The sequence below is a fragment of the Eptesicus fuscus genome, chromosome 8 (genome assembly GCF_027574615.1).
Source record: "Eptesicus fuscus isolate TK198812 chromosome 8, DD_ASM_mEF_20220401, whole genome shotgun sequence".
NCBI classification, from domain to species: domain Eukaryota; kingdom Metazoa; phylum Chordata; class Mammalia; order Chiroptera; family Vespertilionidae; genus Eptesicus; species Eptesicus fuscus.
In genome coordinates, this window is record NC_072480.1 from 65,825,606 (window position 1) to 65,849,998 (window position 24,393).

The 24,393-nt window shown below is 36.3% G+C and overlaps 1 protein-coding gene across 3 annotated transcripts in view; it reads right to left on the bottom strand.

Moving 5' to 3' along the window:
• Positions 1 to 24,393, bottom strand: part of NALCN (sodium leak channel, non-selective) — a 278,126-nt gene that overhangs the window by 128,969 nt on the left and 124,764 nt on the right. For all 3 annotated transcript variants that reach the window (XM_054720257.1, XM_054720255.1, XM_028148874.2), the window contains 2 exons: positions 23,291 to 23,482; positions 233 to 370 (listed from right to left, as the gene is read on the bottom strand). In XM_054720257.1, coding sequence (XP_054576232.1) covers positions 233 to 370; positions 23,291 to 23,482 — 330 coding nt within the window. The remainder of the gene's footprint in view (positions 1 to 232; positions 371 to 23,290; positions 23,483 to 24,393) is intronic.

Sequence of the window (24,393 nt, forward strand, 5' to 3'; positions counted from 1 at the left end):
CATGCAAACACTTGTACCTGATAGAGACAAATTCCTAATTAAATCTGAAATCTAGTTCCTGAAGGAGTTCATTGATTCCTGGAAATTTAGAAAGGAAAGGACCTCATCCAACCAGACTATTCTACATTGGTTCTCTGGCTCTCATTCTGAAATTGAATGTAGGCCAAAAAATCTGTTAATGCTTATCCCATTATGAATTCTAAGACATAATTTTAAAAAGTGCTAAACTCACCAGAGTGGCAAAAAGATGATAGAGAATGAAATAGATGGCAACCACAGGTGCCCACATGTGTCCCACCGCATTTAGAGTTTGGTCCATTACGTCTACCCATCCTTCCTGGGTAAGGATCTGGAACATGGACATAAATGCCTACAGAGGAAAAGAATGGAGGTATTAAACACCAGCTTAAGGCTTGCATGCAATTTAAATTAGTGTATGGTGTTTGAGGACTTTGATCTCAATATTAGTGATTTTTATCTGAGTGCTCAGGTGAAGAACAGCCTTAATCAAACAGATGGGAAAGGGCTGAGAACTAAAGATCCTAAAAGCCTAATATCTAACTATTCAGTGCAGCAAACTAAAATAATTGTCCTTAATTAAAATTAGCCTTGTTGGTGGTAAATACTGTTGAGAAAAATTAGAAAAAAAAATTGAGGAATGTAGCTTATTATTACCTTCCTTTTTTTCTCCTCTAAGTGAACATTTTAACATTTCCAACAGATTACTGTATTTTTATTTTTGCTGCTAAGCACAACTTGTTTTTTTGTTTTGTTTTATTTTTTGTATTTGTGAATACTCACCTGTGGGTATTTTTTCCATTGATTTTTAGAGAGAGTGGAAGGGAGGTGGCAGGGTGGGGGAGAGAGAGAGAAAGAGAGAGAAACATTGATGTGAAAGAGACACATCAATTGGTTGCCTCCTGCCCTGGCACTGGAGTGGGGATGGAACTTGCAACCCAAAGCCACGCTGGCCAGTGCCACAACTTGCTTTTATAATGAATTACATTTAACTGTCTAAAGGCCTATGAGAATAACTTATTTTACTTCTATAGTACCCATCTATTAAATTATTTGTCATATTAAAAGCCTAAGACTCTTGGCAAAGGCTTGGAAGAGGTAAGTGCAGAGAGGAGGGGGTCAATGGGAAAAATACAAAAAAAAAAAAAAACCCAACGTGCACATCTGTAATACCCTCAACAAAAATAAATTTTAAAAAATAAGAAAAAATATAACAAAAAATATAGGACTCTTTAAAAAAGAAATATTTCTAAATAATATACTGGTAGCCATGCCGAGCAACTTAATAAAGACAAATACATTTTTCATAATTATTTTGTTTCTTTTTCAAAGCCAAGTGAAGACCATGGATAAAGCCAAGACTAAAATATACACAGCATTCCAACAAAAGCCAGCCAAGCTATAGGACTCCTACTCTCTGAAAAGATCTTTGGTTAATTCCAATCTTACATATGCTTCTTATTAATTATATGATTACATATACATCTCTAATTCATGTATTCTGTACACATTAGTGCCCACTAAATGCTTTATTTATTTTTTCTCTTAATCCTCACCTGAGGATATTTTTTCCATTGATTTTTTAGAGAGAGCAGAAGGGAGGGAAGAGAGGAAGAGAGAGAGAGAGAGAGAGAGAGAGAGAGAGAGAGAGAGAGAGAGAGACATCAATGTGAAAGACATTGATTAGTTGCCTCCTGCTCACACCCAGAATGGGTATTAAACCTGCAACTGAGGTATGTGCCCTTGACTGGGAATCAAATCTGAGACCCTTTGGTCTGAGGGTGGATGCTCTAACCATGGATTCAAACCAGGCAGGGCAATAAATGCTTATTGATGAGAATTTATGATGATGCCTGGGAAAGTTGACAATTAGAATCTAGTGACTCTTTAAAAATGTATTTATAGGTCAAAATACAATGAAGACTTAAGTTGAATCCTCAAGTATTGAGAATCCAAGAAATAAAGTCCAGTATAATACATAGATAAACCGATCCCAAGATATAAGCTCCTCCGTTACCTAGAACCAAAAAGGACCTTAAAGTTAATCTAATTGACTCTTTTTGAAGGTAAGGAAAATTAGGCTTAAGGATGATAAGTGATTAGCCCAAAGTCACTCTATTAATTTGTGGCACTAAAAGAAATATTACTCAGGTGTTCTGACTCCATAATAAGTACTTTTCTAAGTGTTGATTCCTGTGTTCAGTGAGATCTTGAATCTACTACTTCCCAATCAGACTCACACAATAAGCTCTCTCAGCATAGTCTCATTTAACCCACAGATAATTAACTTTTTTAGAAGTAAGGTGTTCAATGCCCAATATATAACAAACCCATTTGAACAAAGGAGACATTATTAAATGAATCTTGATGTACGAGAAACATTTTTCCACTCCCTTTATCCATGTGTAAAACTTCTCGAGTTAATTTTTCTACAGTCCGATTATCCTGCAAAGTCTTCTGTTCATAAAAGTATGAAATACGTTGCTATCGGTACTTGAATTCAGGATCACCAAGTAACAAAATATTTTCCTTGCCAGCTGCCTAAGCTAATGTTAGCTTTAACTCATTATAAAAATGCTTCAGAGAATGTTTAACACATCATTTAACCTCATAAGTTGCCAGGGCTTATCATGGGGGCCAAATATTTTTTCCTGTATTTTTTTTTCTGTTGAATATTTATTACCTTCAAAGGCAAGGAACATAAGTTCCAAAGATGATTTACATAAAATATCAGATTGCTGTATTTCCTTCAATGGAGATGACACTAGCGTGAAAGTGTGTGTTCATCCTAAAGACTCAATTGCAAAAGAGAAAGAGTCAAAATATCTACCAATACAAAAGGGATTTTATTGGACATAAATTTCTTTCTCCAAAGTAACCAAAATGTTTATGATTAAGCCCAATAGATTTATTTTTGGTATCCAGATCAAAAATTCAGGTGATCCTTTCAGCTGCCTTGGGCACAAACCAATTTAGTTTGTTTTCATCTACTGCATTAGCTTTCATGAACATTCAGCTATTATGCATTCAGTCAATGTTCAGGAATGTGGAGCTGTGGGACTGTAACCTGTTGCTGTGAGATAAGCAATGTGGGCAAGAACATTGGGGTTATCCTCTACTCTTTTCAGAGTCTCAGAAGAAAATAATCTCATTTCTGCATAGCTCAGCCACCTGAAAGTTCATATGATGAGATGCTGTGAATTATATTTGAGAGCAAAGTTTTCTGTGCAATGTTATTCGTGTGTTTATAGCTGCTTACATGAATAAACCAATGAAAGGGGGTATGATGAAATACTTTTATTATAGGCTGAGAATTAATTTGTGTCCTGCAGGAAGGGTGCCTTATCAGTTTTGCTGAGATTTTATTCAGAAATTTAAATCGAAATGGTAGTTCGTTTGAAGTTTTGAATCAAATGCACTTATTGACATACTATTTGCAGGATCTTGTTCCTTAAAGAACCCACTTAGTGTATTTATTCAAGCAGGGTAATTAGTGGTTACTGAAGGTTTCATGTGTTGGGGATTGAGATGAGGAAGACATGGTTTGTTCTCTTAAGAAATTTAACAGAAAAGGAAAAGTGACAGATATGGTCTGTAGGAGAAATATAATAAAGCTACCAAAAAGCAAGTTAGAAGGACCAACATATTCCTCTCAGGTAAGTCAAGAACAGGTTTGGAAAAGTGATGGCAATTGGCTTTCATGATGAAGATGATTAGGATTTCAATGGTGGAAAAGAAGGTGATGAACAAAGGCCTAGAGAAAGTTGTTCCTTTGAACTACTTCTCCTTTTGTTATGCTAGTTTCCTTCCTGTTGACTCAGTCCCCCAAATCCTTATTGGTTTCTACTAGCTCTTTATAAATTGAGAAGATGAACTTGTACCTGTCATATATGTTTAATGGATTTTTCCCCCTATCACTCATAGTATTTTTGCAAACATAAATTTTAAATTTCTATGTGGTCTAATTTATCATTCCTTTTATTTAAGATGTTTTATTTTGCTTAAAAAGACTTCTGACACTGCAAGATTCGATATAAATGTTCCTATATTTTTATGCAACAGTTTTACAGTTTCCTCATTTTATTATGTTTAACATGTTGAACCAGAAATCATTGTTTAAATCAGTTTAAATCTAGAATTTATTTTGGATAATAAATGAGACAGCAATTAATCTTATTTTTCTTTTCAACAGGTGATCAGTTGATTCAGCACAATTTAATTGAAAAATCTGTTTTTTTCATTAATGTGAAATATCCTCTTTGTCATATATTAAATATTCCTATGCTTTCAGCTATATTTATGGATTTTCTATTCTTTTCCATCAGTCTATTTCATCCCCAAATTGCCTAAAATTATACATTTAATAACTTGTCAGGCTACTAGCCCTTCCCCATAAATATTTACTCTCAGAAGTCATTTATTTTTATGTTAATTTTCCCCAAACAACTTCTTGTTTTATTCATTGAGATCTCATTAATCTAAGGAAAAATTGCTATTGTTCTCATCCTCCAATCTTGGAGAAAGACATATCTTCCCGTTGATTGTCTCCATTCATGAAATTGAACAGACTTCTTATTATATAGTTTCTGCTCATTTCTTGTTTTGCTATTCAAAAATCATAATCAACGTGATACTACATGATTAAAATATTACATAGTAAAGAAACCTGATGATGGGTTTCTTAATGGATAAGAAACAATGAATAATAAACAACACTGCATGCCTAAGTATTTCAGCCCCACTTCCCAGAGGCCACCGTTCTTAACCATTTGTCTTTTCACTTCTGGTGGTGTTATTTATATAACCTATTCAGTACTTCTGGATTTACCCACTTTAGACATAGACTTCTGCTATGATGTGAAGATTTAGTCACAACATCACTCCCTACTTCGCTTGACCACTCCTACATTTTGTACATAAATCGTTATTTCTATTTCATCAAACTCTGACAGAACGGCTTGCCATCACACTGTATAATAAGGTCTCAGCACTTCTGCTCATCCCATCACCTTCCCCTTCTCTCATTTCACCCTATTTTGCTACTTTACCCCTCAAGTCTAAACCTATAGATATAAACGGGAGTAAATAGCTTTGTTTACACATGCTTTTTCTTTCTTGTTTCTAATTACATGATCACATATTAAACATCACCATCCAGGTCAGGCCCTGTTCATAGTGCAAGTGCCTGGCTGCAGCTAAATGAATCAGGGACAAGCAGTTAACCTGAGAATGGGTCAGTTGCATGAGGTAATCTGGAACAAGCAACTCTGCCCCACCAAGGAAGAACTAAATCAACCCAAAACATCTCTAATGAATTTCAAATGGAAGCTGCAATGAAAAAATCACATTGTTAGCAGTAGTATCCGGAAGTGAAGAATGAAGAGAGGTTGGCTATGTGGCTGATTAAAAAGCTATGGGGGAGTCATTACAAAGGCAGTTGTAAGTGTATTGATATTCCAAGGAAGCAAAATCTCTGAATGAACTAAAATTACATGGTAAAGAAAATGCATTGAATAAAGTGATTGCAATGATGCTCACCAAATGGAGAAGGAAGGTTTTGAAAATCGTAAGCTTGGTGAATATCATATTCCTTGGGTATGTGGGAGCACTCAAAGGGTGAGAACCAGAGTAGAGATAAAGGCACGAGGAAGTGAGCTGTTACAGGGATGATACAGGAGAAAATACATCTAAACCAGAGAACAGGAACTTTGGTTCACTGAAAAGGGCCTGAGCACTGCAGTATAGAGACACACATATCACTGCCAACCCTGCTCAGCTTCCTTTGCTGGTTTATCTTCAATTTCCTAATCTCTAAGTGTTGCAGAGCTTGAGGGCTCAATCCTCAGATTTCTTTCTTATCTCTCAATACTCTCTAACTAGTTGATCTCATCCATTCTCGTGCCTGTAACTAGCATCTATATACTAATGTTCCCACATTTGTATGTCCAGCCCCCTACAAATGTCCAGAATCAACTTCACAGCTTCACTTAGATGTCTATTAGACTCTGACTGCCTCATCCCCAAACCTGTTCTTTCCACACTCCTTCTCATCTTAGAAAATGATAAATCTATTTTTCAAGTTACTGAGGTCAAAGGCCTCACAGACATCTTTGGACCTTCTAATTCCTTCACATCCTATATTCAATTTGTCAGGAAATCCTGCTAAATCCTAGTCTGATTCCTGGTTCCAGTTCCACATTTATCCTCAATATTCCCTGATAGTCCTACTAACACAGCTAATAGTTTCTCCTTAAGTAGCCCTACATTTTGATGCTGTACTTTCTGGTCATAAACCAAGATTGGGAGACTTAAATTAAAATAAGTTCACCAAAAAGGGAAGAAAGGAGAATGAACAAGTATTTGCCAGGCTTCTTTTTTGTTCCAACTAACAAGCCTTGGACACCAATCACATGTGGGGTGAACAACCTTTTCTAGACCACACTTCCATCGAGTCACTCAGGGCCTTAACATAGTATTGGAGGCAGAGGCAGGTTCATCAGTGACAGGACATTCTCTTCTCTCTCAAAGATCAATTTTTGACCACAAATCTCTTTTTGATAGACCTTCTTAGACTCAGGTGAAGGCAAAGAAAGGGTATTTTCCTGTGCTGAAATAAACAGGCTGAAAGTCTTTATCCAGACCTTGAAAAGTAGTTCTTAACCCTTTAAAAATATATTATGAATGTCCTTTGATAACCTGATGACCCAATGCATGTTTTAGGTTTTTAGTATGTGTAGATATCAATTTAAGTTAAAAACAATTAGATTTTTTAAAAATTAGGATAGGTAAACACCTTAAGTTTTGATAAATATATAGTGTGTGGAATATATAGCTTAACTGTATTTATAATTAAAAATATAGATATTTTTATTTTGTGTATAAAAATGCTTGAGTCCTGGCCAGTGTGGCTTAGTTGCTAGAGTGTAGTCCCATGTACAGAAAGGTCACTGGTTCCATTCCCAGTCAGGGTACATACCCAGGTTTTTAGTTCAATTCTCGGTTGGGGTGTGTACAAGAGGCAACAGATTGATGTTTCTCTCTCACATTGATGTTTCTCTCTCTTTCTCTCTTTAAAATCAATAAAAACATTTTTTAAAAATGCTTGAAAGCCCATACAACAAGCTTGGAACAATCAAATAGGAAGGACTGAGGAACTAGGAAAGAGGGCAAATTATTGAACATTACAAAGTAAAAGCTTTACAAAAATATATTTTCCATATCACAAAATTCACTTTTAAAGGTGTATAATTAAATGATATTTAGTTTATCCATGGAGTTGTGCAACTATTATAACTAATTTAAGGACATTTTTATCATTTCTCCCAGAAAACTTTTTGACCATTAGCAGTCACTCCCCTTTCTTCTCTCCTCCAGCTTTGGGCAACAAATAATATACTTTCTGCCTCTATGGATTTGCCTATTCTAGACATTTTCTATAAATAGAATATTACAATATGGGATCAGGGTTCATCCACGTTATAGTATGCATCAATCCTTCAGTCCCTTTTATTGCTAAATAATATTCTATTATATGGATACCCCACATTTTAGCTATTCATCAGTTTATTAAAATTTGGGTTGTTTTTGCTTTTTGGCTATTATGAATAATGCTGCTATGAACATTTGTGTACAGGTTTTTATATGGGATATGTTTTTGTAAGTTACTTTGTACTTAATATATTTTTTACTGTTGGTATTAAAATACATGTAAAACTAGGAGAAACCAAGATGGTGGCATAAGGTAAACACCTATACTGCTGCTGTGCACAACAATTTTAAAACTGCAACTAGAAGACAGAGCGGACATCGTCCGGAACCACTGGAAAGCTGGCTGAGTGGAAATGCTACAACTAGAAGGAAAGAGAAAAGGACACTGAGACTCAGGAGCTGTGGAGGTGTGGAGACGCGTGCGTGCGGAAAGGGTGGATGGCTGAATATGCGGCTGGTTTACTCACGGCGCACAAAGAGGGCAGGCAGCAAACTCGCAGCTAGCTTTCTTGTTCCGGAGGAAAACAAAACCTCCCGACTGCACTGAAATCCAGCACCGGGTGAGACTCTGGGAACCAGACTCATTCGGGGAGAAACTGGACTGTCTGGCAGCGGGTGAAACTCGAGAGCAGCCTTCTCTCAGAGGTGCGCGCAGCCATTGCCGCAGGACACTGAGACACAGGGCCCTCTTAGGGCGGGGCTGATGGGAAACCAAGGCTGTCTGCTCCACCCTGAGACTCCGCCCCATACAAGCTGAGCACAGAAGCCCTCCCAGCGGAGACACTGCTGATCTTCACAGCCAACTGGCCTGGAGGTCAACTCCCCCCAGTGATACCAACAACAATCAAGGCTTAACTACAACAAGACTGCACACACAGCCCACAAAGGGGTGCACCAAGAGTGTCCACCACAGGTAACTGGAGAGGCTGAGCTACTGGGCCCTGCTAGGACACCTAGCACACAAAGCAACTCCATCAACTCAGAGAAGCAGCTAAAATGCAAAGACAAAGAGGCAGGCCACAATTGAAGGAAATGGAGGAAAGCAGAAGACTGGATATAGAGTTCAAAACCACGGTTATAAGGTTTTTCAAGAATTTCCTAGAAAAGGCCAATAAATTTAACGAGACTCTCGAGGATATGAAAAAGGATCAACTAGAAATCAAGCATACACTGACTGAAATAAAAAATATTATACAGAGACCTAAAAGCAGACTAGAGGATCAGAAGAATCAAGTCAAAGATTTGGAATACCAAGAAGCAAAAAACACTCCTCCGGAAAAGCAAAAAGCAAAAAGAATCCAAAAAGTTGAAGATAGTGTAAGAAGCCTCTGGGACAACTTTAAGCATACCAATATCAGAATTATGGGGTCCCAGAAGAAGAGAGAGAGCAAGATACTGAAAACCTATTTGAAGAAATAGTGACAGAAAACTTCCCCCACCTGGTGAAAGAAATAGACTTACAAGTCCAGGAAGCACACAGAACCCCAAACAAAAGGAATCCAAACAGGACCACACCAAGACACATCATAATTAAAATTTCAAGAGCAAAAGACAAAGAAAGAATATTAAAAGCAGCAAGAGAAAAACAGTTAGTTACCTACAAGGAAGCATCCATACGATTGTCAGCTGATTTCTCAACAGAAACTATGCAGGCCAGAAGGGAATGGCAAGAAATATTCAAAGTAATGAATAGCAAGAAACTACAACCAAGATTACTCTACCCAGGAAAGCTATCATTCAGAATTGAAGGTCAGATAAAGAGCTTCACAGATAAGAAAAAGCTAAAGGAGTTCATCACCGCCAAACCAGAATTATATGAAATGCTGAAAGGTATTCTTTAAGAAGAGGAAGAAGAAGAAAAAGATAAAGATAAAAATTATGGCCAAAACCGGTTTGGCTCAGTGGATAGAGCATCGGCCTGCGGACTGGAAGGTCCCAGGTTCGATTCCGGTCAAGGGCATGTACATTGGTTGCGGGCACATCCCCCGGTGGGGGGTGTGCAGGAGGCAGCTGGTCGATGTCTCTCTCTCATCGATGTTTCTAGCTCTCTATCCCTCTCCCTTCCTCTCTGTGAAAAATCAATAAAATATATTAAAAAAAATTATGAACAACAAATACGTATCTATCAACAAATGAATCTAAAAACCAAGGGAATAAAAAATCTGATGAACAGTATTAACTGGTGAATATAATAGAATCAGGGGCATAGAAAGGGAATGGACTGACAATTCTCAGGGGGAAAGGGGAGTGGGGGTTGCGGGAAGAGACTGAACAAAAAGCGTACACCTATGGATGAGGACAGTGTGGGGGAGGTAAGGGCAGAGGGTGGGGTAGGAACCTGGTGGAGGGGAAAAAAGAGGAACAAGTGTAATAATCTGAACAATAAAGATTTATTTAAAAAATAAAATAAAATACATGTAAAACTAATATTTCTTTTATTTCCAAAGTATATACATTAAAAGTTATTAAATGTGGTGAATATGACTGATATCATCCACATACTACTCTCATTTTACAATATCATTTGCATCTATTTTATTTATCGTTAGCCAGTTTTAAGAACTCTTCCTCTATAAAAGATTTGCTTTCAAAGTTAAATCTACTTGACAACTTATATAGTAGCTCAACCTTTTTATTGAGAGTTTCCCTGCTGTGTCTTACTATCAGTCAGCCCTAAAATAGAAGACTTGCCTTGGTGGTATTCAATGAGTGCAAAAGTGACAACACTTTTGATTTTAATTGCTTTAATTATTCACCTGTGTAACCTCCTCGTTCCTTTTCTCCCTCTCAAATAGCAATGATATCTAGAGGAGTTTTATCTTCTGAAAAACTCACTGACCTCATAATTCTTTAATATTTTGTTGTATAGCTCCTTTTATTTAAAGATTACTCAACTATTCAAAGTGTTTTAAATATCTAACATGACTTTAATATATGGTAAATTTTGGACCTACCTAATGTTAAAGTTAAATTTCTAAAAAGTGCATTGGTTGGCAAAATTATGACCGACAGGATTAAGATCCTATGGAGAATTAGGGATTGGGAAAAACCATTGCAAATGCCATTAAATGTACTTAAAGACCCACAATAAATAAAAGCTCTAAGAGCCATCACTTACGGTGGCCAAACTAAATTGTCTATAAATAAAAATTCTGTGGATTTGAAATTTGTAGTAAAAACATTGGCGTGTAACATTAAAGCCATCAACGGTAGCCATTTCTTGACTTGAAATTCTCCCTTCTCTGGTTTAGCTGAAATTCTATGGTCCCTCAATTCAATTACACCCTTTTCAGTTCTCCAAACTCCACTTCTCTGTTGTTTGCTCAACTCTCAGGAAAAATGCCAACTCTTAGGTGAATCTAATTCTCCATGGCTGCACCCACCCATCTAGCTGTGCTGTGGAGAAAGTTCTACCACAGGGAGATGGGCTCCTTTCCACCACAGCCTCCAAAGGAGACTCACAGCACTGCCGGGCAAGCCTCTTTGTTGTTTTTGGTGAATGCACTGTCAGCGGCAAGCTTTTCAAACTTATTCATCTGATTTAACTTTGGCCACCTCATCTCTGCCCTCACTCTCAGGAGATGAAGTTCCTAGAAGGAACAGCAGAAGGATTGCAGTTCAAGATAGGGACTGAATGGGCTGAGAATGAAGTCCATGGCCCTCTGTGAGTCATAGGGCAGAGAGGCAAAGAACCAAACCTTTAGTTCTGCAGTCACAAGGCTGAGCTTGAGAATAAATCACTGACTGGCTAATTGGCTTTAGGTAAACTATCTTTGATGATCAATCTTTCTCAAATGTGTGATCATATCATCACTCTCTGAAGACTGTTTTGAGAATCAAAATAAGTAAACTATGTTTGAGTACTTTGCAAACATTAAAGCACTACTTAAAATAATATTCTTAATAATGTTAAAAATCTGTCTTAAAGAAATTAGCCCAAGCAAAGGCTTCTATTATACTAGTTAAATTTTTAGAATTCCTATATATTTTTATGACAAAACTTTTTTTATGTCAAATATAGTGTGATTCCACTTTTATTGAGCACAACATTATATAGAGTAAACTGTATATTAAGAAGACATTTCCTTTAGATACATAATTTTGAAAGTGTGACAGTAGTTTTGATGGCATCTAGCTTTGTGTCTACTATTCTGTGATCTATTCATCAGTATTGACAGCCAACTGAAAACTTTATTTTATATGATGATTTTCCCAGACTATATCTTACCTATAAAAGTTATAGAATACAGCTAAAATGAATGCTTTGTTACTAATAGATACTATAAATGGCCTTTATAGTGTCTTTTGGTGCCATCAATGCATTAGAGTATTTATTTAATAAACAGCAAAAATGTGATGTTAGCAAGTGGACTGAAAATGGGGAGCTAAGCAAATTAGGTGCTGTACTCTGTCTTAAGTCATTACCTATTCAGTGAGATTAAAACACAATGGCACACTGACTGAACTTTGTTGTAGGGCCCTATTTCGTGACTAGTGACTTTTAAGATGGAAAAGTTTCTGGTGTCATGTATATTTCTACACATGAACTCTTTGGAATGTGAGATCTTTTGAAATCAATTAACTTTGTAGTTAATAAGTGAAATATTTAAAATATTAATCTCTGTACAATGAATATTCTATGCCTTATTCTTTGTGGCTTAGAAAAAAAATAAAGTTGAAACTGGTGGTTTCAATTAATTCCATGACTGCCTGTTATGTTGGCAAGAAAGGCCAAACCGTTCTTTGCTTTTTTTCAAAATGAACCCACATTATTTGCTTTCATAATTCTTAAAATATGCTTGTTGCTAAGCATTCCATTTAAATGAATAAAAAGAGAGGGGGAGAAGCCTGTTTATTGGTTAAATTTATGGAAAAGTCTTACTGAATCTAGACTAATGTAATTGGCCTTAAATGTCAAAATGAGCTTGAACGTAATTAGAAGCAAAGCAGACATCAAAACATTATGCCTATTCCAGCAGCAAATTACTTTAAGTAGAGTCTACACTTAAATATAATTTCAAGAGTAAAAGGAAAGATGGCAGAAGCTCATTTGCAAAAACCAGTGAATCTTATAAGTGTGTGTAGTTGTATCTGTCTCTTTTCTTTTAAATGTTAGCCATTCTTCGGTTAACTTTTCATACACCACCATAAATGACAATGCAGACAAAATCATGAATTTGTACAGTATCCTAGGATTTCTTCCAGGGTAAGGTAATAATGATATATGACACTGAGCCATAACTAGTATTTATATGGTGCTTTACAGCTCCCAAAGCAATTAATTGTCTATTATGGAGAAACATATTAGCAATGCTAATAAATTAGAATCGGTTACTGTACATACTATAGCTCCTATTATAGAGGGGAACTGAAGTGCAGAAGCCTTACATGATTAACCTAGACTTGCAGGCAGCAAATGGTGTTGCCAGGTCTCTAGGCTGGAATTTGTTGACTTCAAATTCCTGAAGTCCTTTTGGACTTTATAGGTACAAGACATCTTGAGATCTAATAATTGCTGCTCTCCTTTTATTATCTAAATTACCAAAACAATCAAGATACAAGCCAGTTTAAGTACATTTAGAATTTTTTTTACCTCCTTTGTTAAGCACAGTACTGGGTACACATCTGAAACTCCGTATTATGCTGGACTGATTAATGCAAGATAGATATTGCCAGCATTTTTCATTCTTTGCTAAAATAAGCTCTATTCATTAACATTTTCCATATGAAAGGACATAACCTTTTCATTTTCATGAGAGTCTAAAAGAACAGAATGTATTTTAATAATAAAAATATTTTAACAAAGACTTGAAATGCGAAAGTTCCTATATTAGAAACATTAATTTTAAGGAAGAACTATCAGGATGAACTGAACAAAATTATATTTTTTTCTTAACAGCATTCCTTGCAGAGCATGCTATTTTTAGTTGAAAGGTATACTTCCCACCAACTATGTTAAAATAATATTGAAATGCAACCATCTAGCTGACAGAACAAACAGCTGTGAAAATGAGACCTGGAGATTTATGCAAATAGGAGACTTCCGAATTAATTTCCTTCATGGAACAGACTGTCAAGTTTCTTGAAGTATTTATGCCCTATTTCTTAATTAGTGATTTTGCTAATGCCAGTCATATTAAATTTTCATAACGTAAATGATGCATTTCATAGGCAAATATGTGCTATAAAATTGCAGATGAAAGTTGTTACTTTTGGTGCAATAAACATTTAGTAACATATACAAAATAGACAGAGTTCCTAAAGCACAGATGTATATCCTATTGTTAAATAAACTGAGGCTTTATTAAGAAAACTTCTGTAACTAAAACCCCATAGAGTCTACATAGCAAACCTCATAATCTTTTCTAACTATCCATTTGTATAAATATGATCAAGAACAAGGCTCTTCACTTGACTTCAGAAAAAAAGCAGCTTTAGTCAAGAAATGCTTATATTTTGTTTTTAAAAAATACTATACTTAGAAATAGTTTTTTTATTGTTTGATCCCTTTTAGTTGGCTTTGATTTCTCATTTCTCTAAGTTCACAAAGATCTTTACTGCAAGTTATATTGCCTACTCTTTTCTATTACAAACATAAGTTTCAAAGCTTGCTTTGATTTTGATAGTGCTTATTATTTTTCTAATACTGAGAAAATAAATTTGATAGTTATTTCCAATTTAATATTTATTTGTAATGATTTGATGATAATAAAGCTGATTTACAAGCCATAAACTAAAATTAGTCTTATTATACAACTTACATACCTATTAAGAGTATATATCTATATGTAGATCTACATCTATATACTTTTCTTCTTTAAGAATGTTACCTGTTCATGTCATTGCCATTTTAAAAATATGAGACAATTATATTTTCTTACTGATGTATACTTATAAATTAAGGTTTTATAGATATTTATGTAATCATTTGTCTACCTACCTATGTCCATTTTTTAAACCAAGAGCCCATTTATTGTCAAAATTAGAAAATATCAAATGGTATAAGGAGTAAAATAACTTACTTATAATTCAAACAACAAGTTACATGTATATTTTTAAGTTTGTTTTAGAATTTAAAAATTCTACCAGTTTTTTCTTTCTAGGCATGTGTATGTACTTGAAACAAATTGAATTCAGTTGCCTTTTTGCTTAATTTTTTATCATCATCATTTACATCACTCATAACTTAACTCATTAATTATGCTGTAAAAATATGGTTTTGATAACTGTGTAATATGCCACCATATTTAAAATTTACTTAAACATTCCACTATGCTTATACATTAAAGATGTTTCAAAATTCTCACAATGGCAAATAATGCTACAAAGGGGTTTTTTGAGATCAATCTTTGAGTACATTTATGGACATTTTCTTGAGGTAAATTTCTATAAATGCAATTACTATATCAAAGAGTAAAAGCACTTTTGAGTGTCATGATATATAATGAATGCTGATCCCCAGAGAAATTACACAAACGTTCACTGCCATGTGAAATACATGAGAGGGTTTCCTGCCAGCAGTGGGCTTCTTTAACACCCCGTCCCTACAAATAAAAACAAACTTGTCCTTTTTCTCATAGCCATGCATTATAAGTTAAGATTGTACCTTCATCTTTTTTTTAATTTTTCAATTTTCACTGGAGTACATATTTCTTGATTAGAGAGAGAGAGGCAGGGAGAAAGAGAGAAACATAGATGTGAGAGAGAAACATTGATTGGTTGCCTCCCATTTGGACCCCAACCAGGAATTGATGGGGATCCATATACACCAGTGAGTACATGTAATTAGGCAGTTGGTCTTTTTTCTCTGTAATATAATGTTTTACTTGTTGCATTTTTGTGGGAAGTTGCATAGGACGAACTAAAGTGAATATTCTAAACTGGAATTGGGGCCTATTTTTTAACTTTCCATGAAATACAGAAAACTGAGTACTTACTGTTGAGTTACTGCTGCAATAATTTACTGAGGGACCCCTGTTTGTTGGGCTTTCTGATTATTGCCAGGAATTCTGCGTGTCATGCTAAATTGTATTCCCATGCCATTTAGGAACAATACTAGCCATTACTACTTGATTGCCTGTTACATTGAAGGCACTGTGTTAACTCTCGTTTGTATAGTTTTATCTTTAACCCTCCTAATGATCCTCTAAAAGGTATACTATTGATCTGTTTTTATTTATGGGGGATTGTATGGAGCCATGAGAGAATAGTTGAAATGTCTGGCTATAAGATTGTATTTTTTGTAGGCAACACTCACAAAATATTTAATAATATAGTCACCTTTTCATCGGTGAAAACAGGCTTACGAAAGCTCATCTGAACTGCCTGAGAAAATTATTCCTCATTAATGGCTCTCGTTTTTTTTTTTTTTTAAGTTGGTGTAATGGAGTAGATTGGGTATTAAAATAATATTAATGGAATAAGGCCATTAATAGTTGGAAATCTGCAAATGATTGGGAGAAAACTATCAAAATACGATGAGGTGCAAACAAGGTTCTCCCCACAGGAGTGCACATCTGGGATTGAAATACAAAGACACTTTATTTAAAGAATGTAATAATTCCGATAATTGCAATGATAGCAACACATAATAGCAGTAAAAGATGGCCCTTTCTGTGCTTCATGCTGCATTAACATCATCCTTTAAAAGAAAGTGCACAGTATACTATTTTATCAGCATGCCACTGTGTGATGTATCACTACAGAAATAAATTCAAATAGGAGCAAAAATCCCCTCTGATATTACAGCACAAAGGAAATGAAGTTAATTTTACAGCTTTTTTTTTGGGGGGGTGAGATGCTTATCTATATAATTACGTTACTTAACAATTTAAAGCAAATCAATAGTTTTGTATTGCAGAGCTGTATCTAGGCAATGATGACAATTTGGCCTATAGCCTCAGATGAAATTACCTTTAAGAGACTGTGGAAGATTTGATATAGTAATAGCCACACAGAAAAAACAACAACAACAAAAAAACCATTATCTTTCTTTCTGCCCTAAAGATGCCTCCAAATCCTCAAATAATCATAAATTTTTGTCTCTGCTCAATAAAAATGAATTTTGTTCAATGAAAATACCTCCTCAGAGAAATAACATTTCTTCTAGTGTAACCTTCCTCAAAATAGCTCTTCCAATATTCTCCAGGAAAAAAAAATTAAGAAAGAAAGAGTAAAAGTCTTCAATGGCTCCCCTGTGCACGATCCCAACCTCTGGAGACACTCTTATCATCCGGCTCCAGACAGACACTTTAATTCCTTTATCATAGGTCCCTCCATGCCCTGTGATCTCCACATCTCTGATTTATTCATTCTCTGTTCCTTCTATGGAGTATTCTCATCTAATGCCATTGCCCACATCCTTACCTATTGAAATCATATGCACCCCTAAAGACAACTCTTCATAAAGCTTGGCAGACCTCCTTCCCTGGAAGCAATCTCTTCCTCTTATTAAAATGAGATGATTTGGGAACACCATTGCTTATCACATAGAGGGTCCCAGAATTTTAAAATACTCTCCAGGATATCTTTGATATATTTCACCTTCTGGCTTACTTGAGTTCTTTCTTATGTCTGCTATGAGATAAACTGACTTCTTCCTTATATTCTCAGCTATGTTATAAGGTAAAGAAGGCAGTTAGTACATTTGTTGATGTGTACATACCTCATGGCTTCAACACATAAAGAATGTTGACTGAATTACAAACAACAATAAAACAGGTACATGCTTTATTTAGTCTTCATTGTGAACAGATGTATCTGATATTTTGTGAAAAATGGATTTCAATGGTGTAGCAGATTAGGGGAACGTAAGCATGAGGATGTGATAATCAACAAGAGACAATATCCATAAATCAAAGAAATGCAAAGAAATGGGAGGCTGCAGATGGTAAAGGCAGATGGGCTGGCCTGCCTATTTAAAAAAAGAAAATCAATTTATCCCTGCAAGACAGTCATCGGAATGTGTTTTTTTCCTTCTCAAAATGTTATCAGTGTCTCCTTATATATGAAAACAAATTACAAACACCAGAAAATCCTGGATAAAATATTCTTTTAAAGTCTTAGTTAATGGAAATAATGGAAAACCCAGAACAAAAAACTAAGTAGCTTGAGTCAAGAAAAGGCAATCCTTGGAGACTCATGATCTCTGCTGGACTTTGGTTTTTAATGTTGTGTCCGGCACAAAGGGGCAAAGTCTCGTTCCACTAAAAGTTGGAGATGGCTAACTGAGATATTTGAGTAAAGATGGATACTTATTGGGCTTCCTTAGAGGTTTCATGGCACAAGGACATGAAAAGGGAACTTTGTGTTTTGACTTAGGCAAATACATATGGAATCATATTCCAGCTGGTACTCAGAACTGCAGGGGATGGATAGACTAGTCAATAGTGGGAATGGGTTATCTAAATGGAAATAAAGTAAGATTGTTCCGTATCCCAACAGCCACAAAAATCAGTTTGGAGTAAATGAACTAAAAGACACAGCCTGACAAGACCGAATGTTGCTTAGTTGTGGGGTACAGAACATTCTCATATTGCTGACAGCAGATAAATTGGTAAAAGTATTTTGTAATGCAAGTTTACCAATATCTATAAAGTTGAAGATAGCTTCATTCTAAGACTCAGCAATTCTAATCCTACATGCATATCTTAAAGAAATGTTCACATGTGCAGAATTGCATATGTGCTTAAGTTAATGTGCAATGTTCAGAGCAGCATTATTTGGAGTAAAAAATATTTTAAAAAATTCAAACCCCGCATGCATTAGTTTTCTATATTTGTGCTACAAATTATCACAAATTTAGCAGCTTTGAACACCACTGGTTTATTACCTCAATTTCTATAGGTCAGAGGTTTGGGTATGGTGTTTGGTAACTTCTATGCTCAGGGTCTATAAGCTGAAATCAAAGAGTAGGCTGGCCTGTGGTCTCATGCGGAGCATGGGGTCTCCTTCTACCCTCATTCAGGTTATCAGAATTCAGTTCCTGTGGTTGCAGGACTGAGGATCCTGCTCTCTTGACTGCAGTTGCCTGGGTGCTATTCAGAGCTCCTAAAGGTCACCCTCAGGTCCTCCTAGCCTCATGGCCCTTCAAAAATGACAGCTTACTTCTTCAAGGCCAACAGGAAACTCTCTTTATCTGCTTTTTGAGTGACTCCAAGTGATGAGCAACCTATTCAGAGGAGTTAAATCCAATCACATTCACAAGTCCTTCCCAAACCCAAGGGGAAGGGATTATGCAGCGAGTCAGATATCTTGAAGGCCCACCTTAGAATTTGTTTGCCATGTAGGAAAATGGAAAAATAATCGTGCCGTGTTTTTTTTTTTTTTATAAATAGTGCATCATATATAATGCAGTATATAGTTACGTGTTATACCACAAGAAAAACAAATAAAATATAGCTATATGTACTCATATTGGCAAATCTCACAAGCATTGTGTTGAGCAAAGAAAGCAACTGGCAAAAGAAACGGTGCAGTATGAAACCATACATGGCAGGTAGGTGGGGATTATGCAAATATATAGGTGATTTGCAATTAAGCCTATATATGCACTAAGAGCTTAAAGGGATGTACAAAAAAACCCCATAAATATCAAATTTAGAAAAGTGGTTCTCTATGGGAAAGGGAAGAAACTGATGAGGGTAGGGCACTCAGGGACTTCAGAGCCATTGCCAACCTGCTTGTTAAGCTGAAGGATGCATTTTATTATTCTTGATATCTCTTTGCATGTCTAAAATATTTCATGAAAAAATAAAAAATATATATGAAAGAAAGAATAATAAAACAAAAATTAATAAGGGTCTCAGCAATATTCATTGAAGTAATCATGCTCTGAAGATAAAATAAACCTTGAATTTATTAAAAGTATTTCCAAACTCTATCAACACCTGGAAAATAATAGGGAAAAAAATTAAGGATCATGCTGCTTCTTCAAATTTCTCAGTAATTCTTTCAGCACAACTAAAACTACAATTAGCCATTTTGGTGGAGAGGAAACAGGGAAATTAATTTGTAATTAAGTACTTTATAGCATTTACCGCTTATATTGTATAACTGATTTAGACATGATTTTAAGTGAAAATTCAATAGAGCAAGTAATTAGCATTTAGAGAATACAAATTAGAAACATACCAAATAAATAATATTAAAACTCAAGTACCTCATGCTATGGAGGGTAGTGCATTATTTATGAATAAAAATGATACCCATTTGTAGAATGGCAAAACAAATGAGGGCTTATCCTGATTATTTTAGCGACCAGTTTTATAACCTGTACAGAATGATTTCATTACGAAAAGTTAATCTGAATTGTTCTCCTTTTAAACAACCTATTAGTCCCAACAAAACAGGAACTGCAAGATATTGCCTCTCAGCAGGACTTGCTCTTCCTTGTTAATTCTGCTTAGCAGTGTGTCTGCTTGGAGAAAGTTATTGGCTTGCGATGACAAAGTTGTTTTGTTATATTTTATCAATATGTTCTTTTGTTCTCCATTGAAAAATTTCAAGCACCCTTTCTCCATCTCATGGGATTGTATGCTGAGGTTCTCCTGGCTGTTTCTGCCCCACTGTCCTTCCTGATGCTACAGATCCCACAGCACAGTGTTAAGCACTTCTGATACTTGTACTCTAGTAGAGGCGATAAGATCTGTGCATAAATGTCAATAGTGTGTGACAGAAAGTGACGATTGCCATAAAAAAGAGGGGAGCAGGGCAGGAATCTAGTATGTGCCAGGACCTATGCTGGCTGCTTTGCAGGTACTATCTGGGCATCTTGGGAAGGAGCTGAGGCCCAGATGCTTCTGGTAAAAGAAATGAAACACCAGCCATTCTTCCTACCACATGTCTATTTACACACTGTTTGCACTAGGCATGTGAGAGATTTGACATAGAGGCAAAAGAGAGAAATTTTATTCAGCTTTTGGTTCTGCCCATTCTAGGGGTTTTTGTGGTTGTCTTCGAAATATTCATCTCGTGCCATATGATTAATCTAAGCCTATCATTTTGATTTCAGCCATATTGCCAATGATTCATTTAGGAGTGACCAAGTTATTGAATCTTGCCAGTAAGACAGGAGAGCAACTTTGCCGAGGGAAGAGGGGATGGTGCTGGGAAAGGTGTCCTTGTTTCTAAGGAGACCCAGGCAGAGATGATCCCCTCTCCCCTCTAGATCTTATCATGGAGCCTGGAGATGTCATATTCATTTTGTTAACATGAAGACAATACGTGAAGGCAATTGCATTAGTTTGCTGGGGGCTGCTGTAACTAAGTACCAAAAACTGGTACTTAAAACAATGGGAATGTCTTATTTCACAGTTCTGGAGGCTAGCAGTCAGAAATCAAGGTGTTGGCAGGTCCATGCTCCCTCTGAAGGCTCCCTCTGATTCTCCTTGCCTCTTCTAGTTCTAGGTGTTGGCCAGCAGTCCTTGGAGGTTCTTGGCTTGTAGATGCCACACCAATCACATGGCCATCTTTTCCACATGTGTCTTCACATGACCTCCTCTCTGTGTATGTCTGTGTCCAAATCGCTCCTTTTTATAAAATATCAGTCATATTGGATTAGGACCCACCCTTATGACCTCATTTTAATTTGATGATCTCTATTTCCAAATAAGGTCCCATTTTGGGGTCCTGAGGTTCGGACTTCACCATATCTTTTGAGGTACATAATTCAACCCATAATAACACCTGAGAGAATTCAGAGCCCTGGCTTCCTGGAATCTAATTAATCCCTTGAATGTTGTGAGATAAATTTCCTAATTGTTTAAGTCAGTTGGAGTCAAGTTTTCTGCTACTTGCAGCCAAATTATTCACACAGAATTATGCAGACATTTCAGATGGGATAGAAGGTAAAGGAGCTAATGGGGGTCTTGGAAGAAGTGGACAGCAGTGGAAGAAAGAACCTGGCTTGCTGGCCAAGCCTTTCACAAACATGCTCCCCTTGAGTGGTTATTTTACAGAAATTCCTGAAGACCATCACCCCTGCACAGCCCCCTGAGAAAGGACCTCAGGGGCCAAGAGAAGGACAAAGGACAAGGCCATAAAACTACCACGGGGGCATGGTCCTGACACCTGATTCAAGCCAAAGCCCCGTCTGCAGCTCTCCCTGAGCACATAAAAAGCCTGCTCCCTCCCCAATTCACCGCTGGCTCTTTTTTGAGTCAGACTACCTGTACCCAGGTGACTGGAATAAATTATCATTTTGATTACACTGAGCCTTGAATCCATTCTGTGTGACCCCGGCCCAACCCCGAACCTTTCAATCCTCTTAGGAGAGTTTGATGGCATGTTACTGGGGCCCAAGATACAGTAAGGTCCAATCAAACCAGTGTTTAGTTTGACATCCAGTTCTATTTCCTAGAGAGAATATGCCACCTGGATGGCTAGGTCAAGATCAGGTTTGAAAAACAGCCAAAGAAAAAGTATTTTCCTGGCACCAACACTAAGTCCCCTTTGCTATGTCAGGCTCATCCTTCTTTGTGGGACTCCTCTTTTCCTCATGGCTAGTTCCCTCAGAGTCTCTCCTGCATCCCATAGATCTATGTATGTAATTGGTGGTAGTCAGCCTCCAAAATGGCCTGGATCCAAGTAAAGATAATATAAACAATTGCTGATTTTTAAAGTTTACTTTTTTTTAGCTTACTTTTGGAGCCTCATGTGATTTTTCTTATATAAAATGGCTTCTCATAATGTGCTGTGCTTTGATACATACTGTCATTAACCAACCAACCTCAACACCTGACCACTGGAGGGAGATGTCACAGGCCTTCGCTTCTTGGGTTTTTCCATTTCTGGTTCTGGATCTTACCTCTGAGCTCCCACAGAGCCTTGTGCTTGCCTTTATCAAGGCTTTATGTTTACTTACTGGTTACCTCCCTCAACCAACAATTTCTTGAGGGCTTAGGACTTAGCTGTATTTATATCCCAGGATCACCAACATTGCCTGGCTCTTTCAGGCACTCAACAAATGCTTGGTGATGAGTAACAAATTTAGCAACAGGTTAAAAAAAAAACACAACCCCCCAGGGTAATTAGTTTAGCTATTATGTATACAGATATCTTTTCCCTCAAAGCTTAATTAAATATATATATTATCCCAATATTATCTTTCTTATATAATAGGATTTACTATGTCAGCTTATGGTGAAGGTATATACATTATTTTATCTTGGTCATTAAACTTTTAATGTTTCTAAATCCACATGGAGTTAATTTTCAGGATCCCTCTGGTTAGAGGCTAAATCTTCTACATGAGTTCTGCTTGTGGATTGATTTATTTTTAACTTCCTTTTAAGCGTAAGTGAAATCTAATGACAATGCTGAGGCATGTACGAGATGATCTAAAGACTCTTCAAATCTTTAGAAGAGTTTATGAGTTTAAAATTCAAATGCATCCTTCTGGATTATACCTGACATATAAATATCTGAACTGTAAAACATATTTTAAAATGTTAACTCTCACAAACAGAAAAGAGCAAACTTTATTTTAAAATTCTATTATGTTTTCATTTATAGGTGCTGAGAACCCTACATTCAATCTTTATTGGTCTCAGCATCTCATTTCATTCGATTATTTCCAGAATTATAGAATTAGTGCATAAGCTGCACATGTGCTCAAACACCTGCACCCATCAGGAGAGACCATTTTAAATATTAAAACTAGCTACTCCAAGTTATCAAAAAGATGACAATATGATTGAACCACTGTTAAAGTGAAATTACTTTGATGTTAATCATTATTACTATAATAAGAATAATGACTTCAACCACATCTTTTTGTTCTTACCCTTGGAAATGTTGTAAATCTGTCCAGTTCTTCGACAAAGCAGAACATTTGCAAACTGATTGCTGACATAACAATCAAGAGGCTGGCAGTAAATACAACCAAACTCCCAAGCTTTTTCCCAGGACCAAAGATCTTGTACACGAAGTCTTCTAATGCAGGTGAAATCTTAATAAGCCGAACCACCCGAAGAACCTATTGGGGGAGAGAAAAACATACATATTCGATCGTTTGTTTACACTGAATCTTAAATAAGTTAATATTAAACCTCATTTTTCATAGCACTTTATAAAATTTCACTTTTCCCCTTAAGCATCTAGAGAGGAAAATTCACAATATAATAACTAAGATATCAGTCTAGCTCACTATCTGTCCTATATCAAGGACTCAGTGCTGTAGGTATGGAGTGGGGGCAGGTGCAGGGGTGGAGGGGGTCAATGAGGAATGAAGGGGGAAATCTGTAATACTTTCAATAAAGATAAATTTTAAAAATAAAAACTAAAAGATGAAAAACAAAACACCCACAAAACAAAAAACAACTCAATAAATCCCAATTGAATGAAGAGAAATGGTGACAACGGTTTTAACATATATTTCAAAATGGTATTAACTAGTACATGTTGTTGAAATAAAATAGTTATTTTTCTAATGTTCAAATATAGAGGAAAATGTAGTTCAATAGTATCAATACTCATCTACACTAATAAAAGAGTAAGATGCAAATTGACTGTACCTTTGTGATGCCCACCAGCCAATCAGGAGTGACTATGCAAATTAACCCAAAGAAGATGGTGGGTTAATTTGAATATACAGGCGCCAAGTGGCTGGGGGTGGGGTGGGACACTTGCGTCGTCGCCATGGTGACAACGCAGGCGTTCTGCACCGTCACAGCCGCTCCAGGCCTCTGAGCAGCGTGGGTAGGCAGAAAGGTGGCTTTGGCCTGAGCGAAGGCAGTGCCGGCAGCCAGGGAAAGGAAGGCCCATTCTTGTACAAATCTTCATGCATCGGGCCTCTAGTTGTCTAATAAAGTAAAACTTCCCAAGTGTTAGTGTACATTCATAAAAAATGTTTTAAAAACCTTCTATCTTGGAGCCTTTATGTAAGGC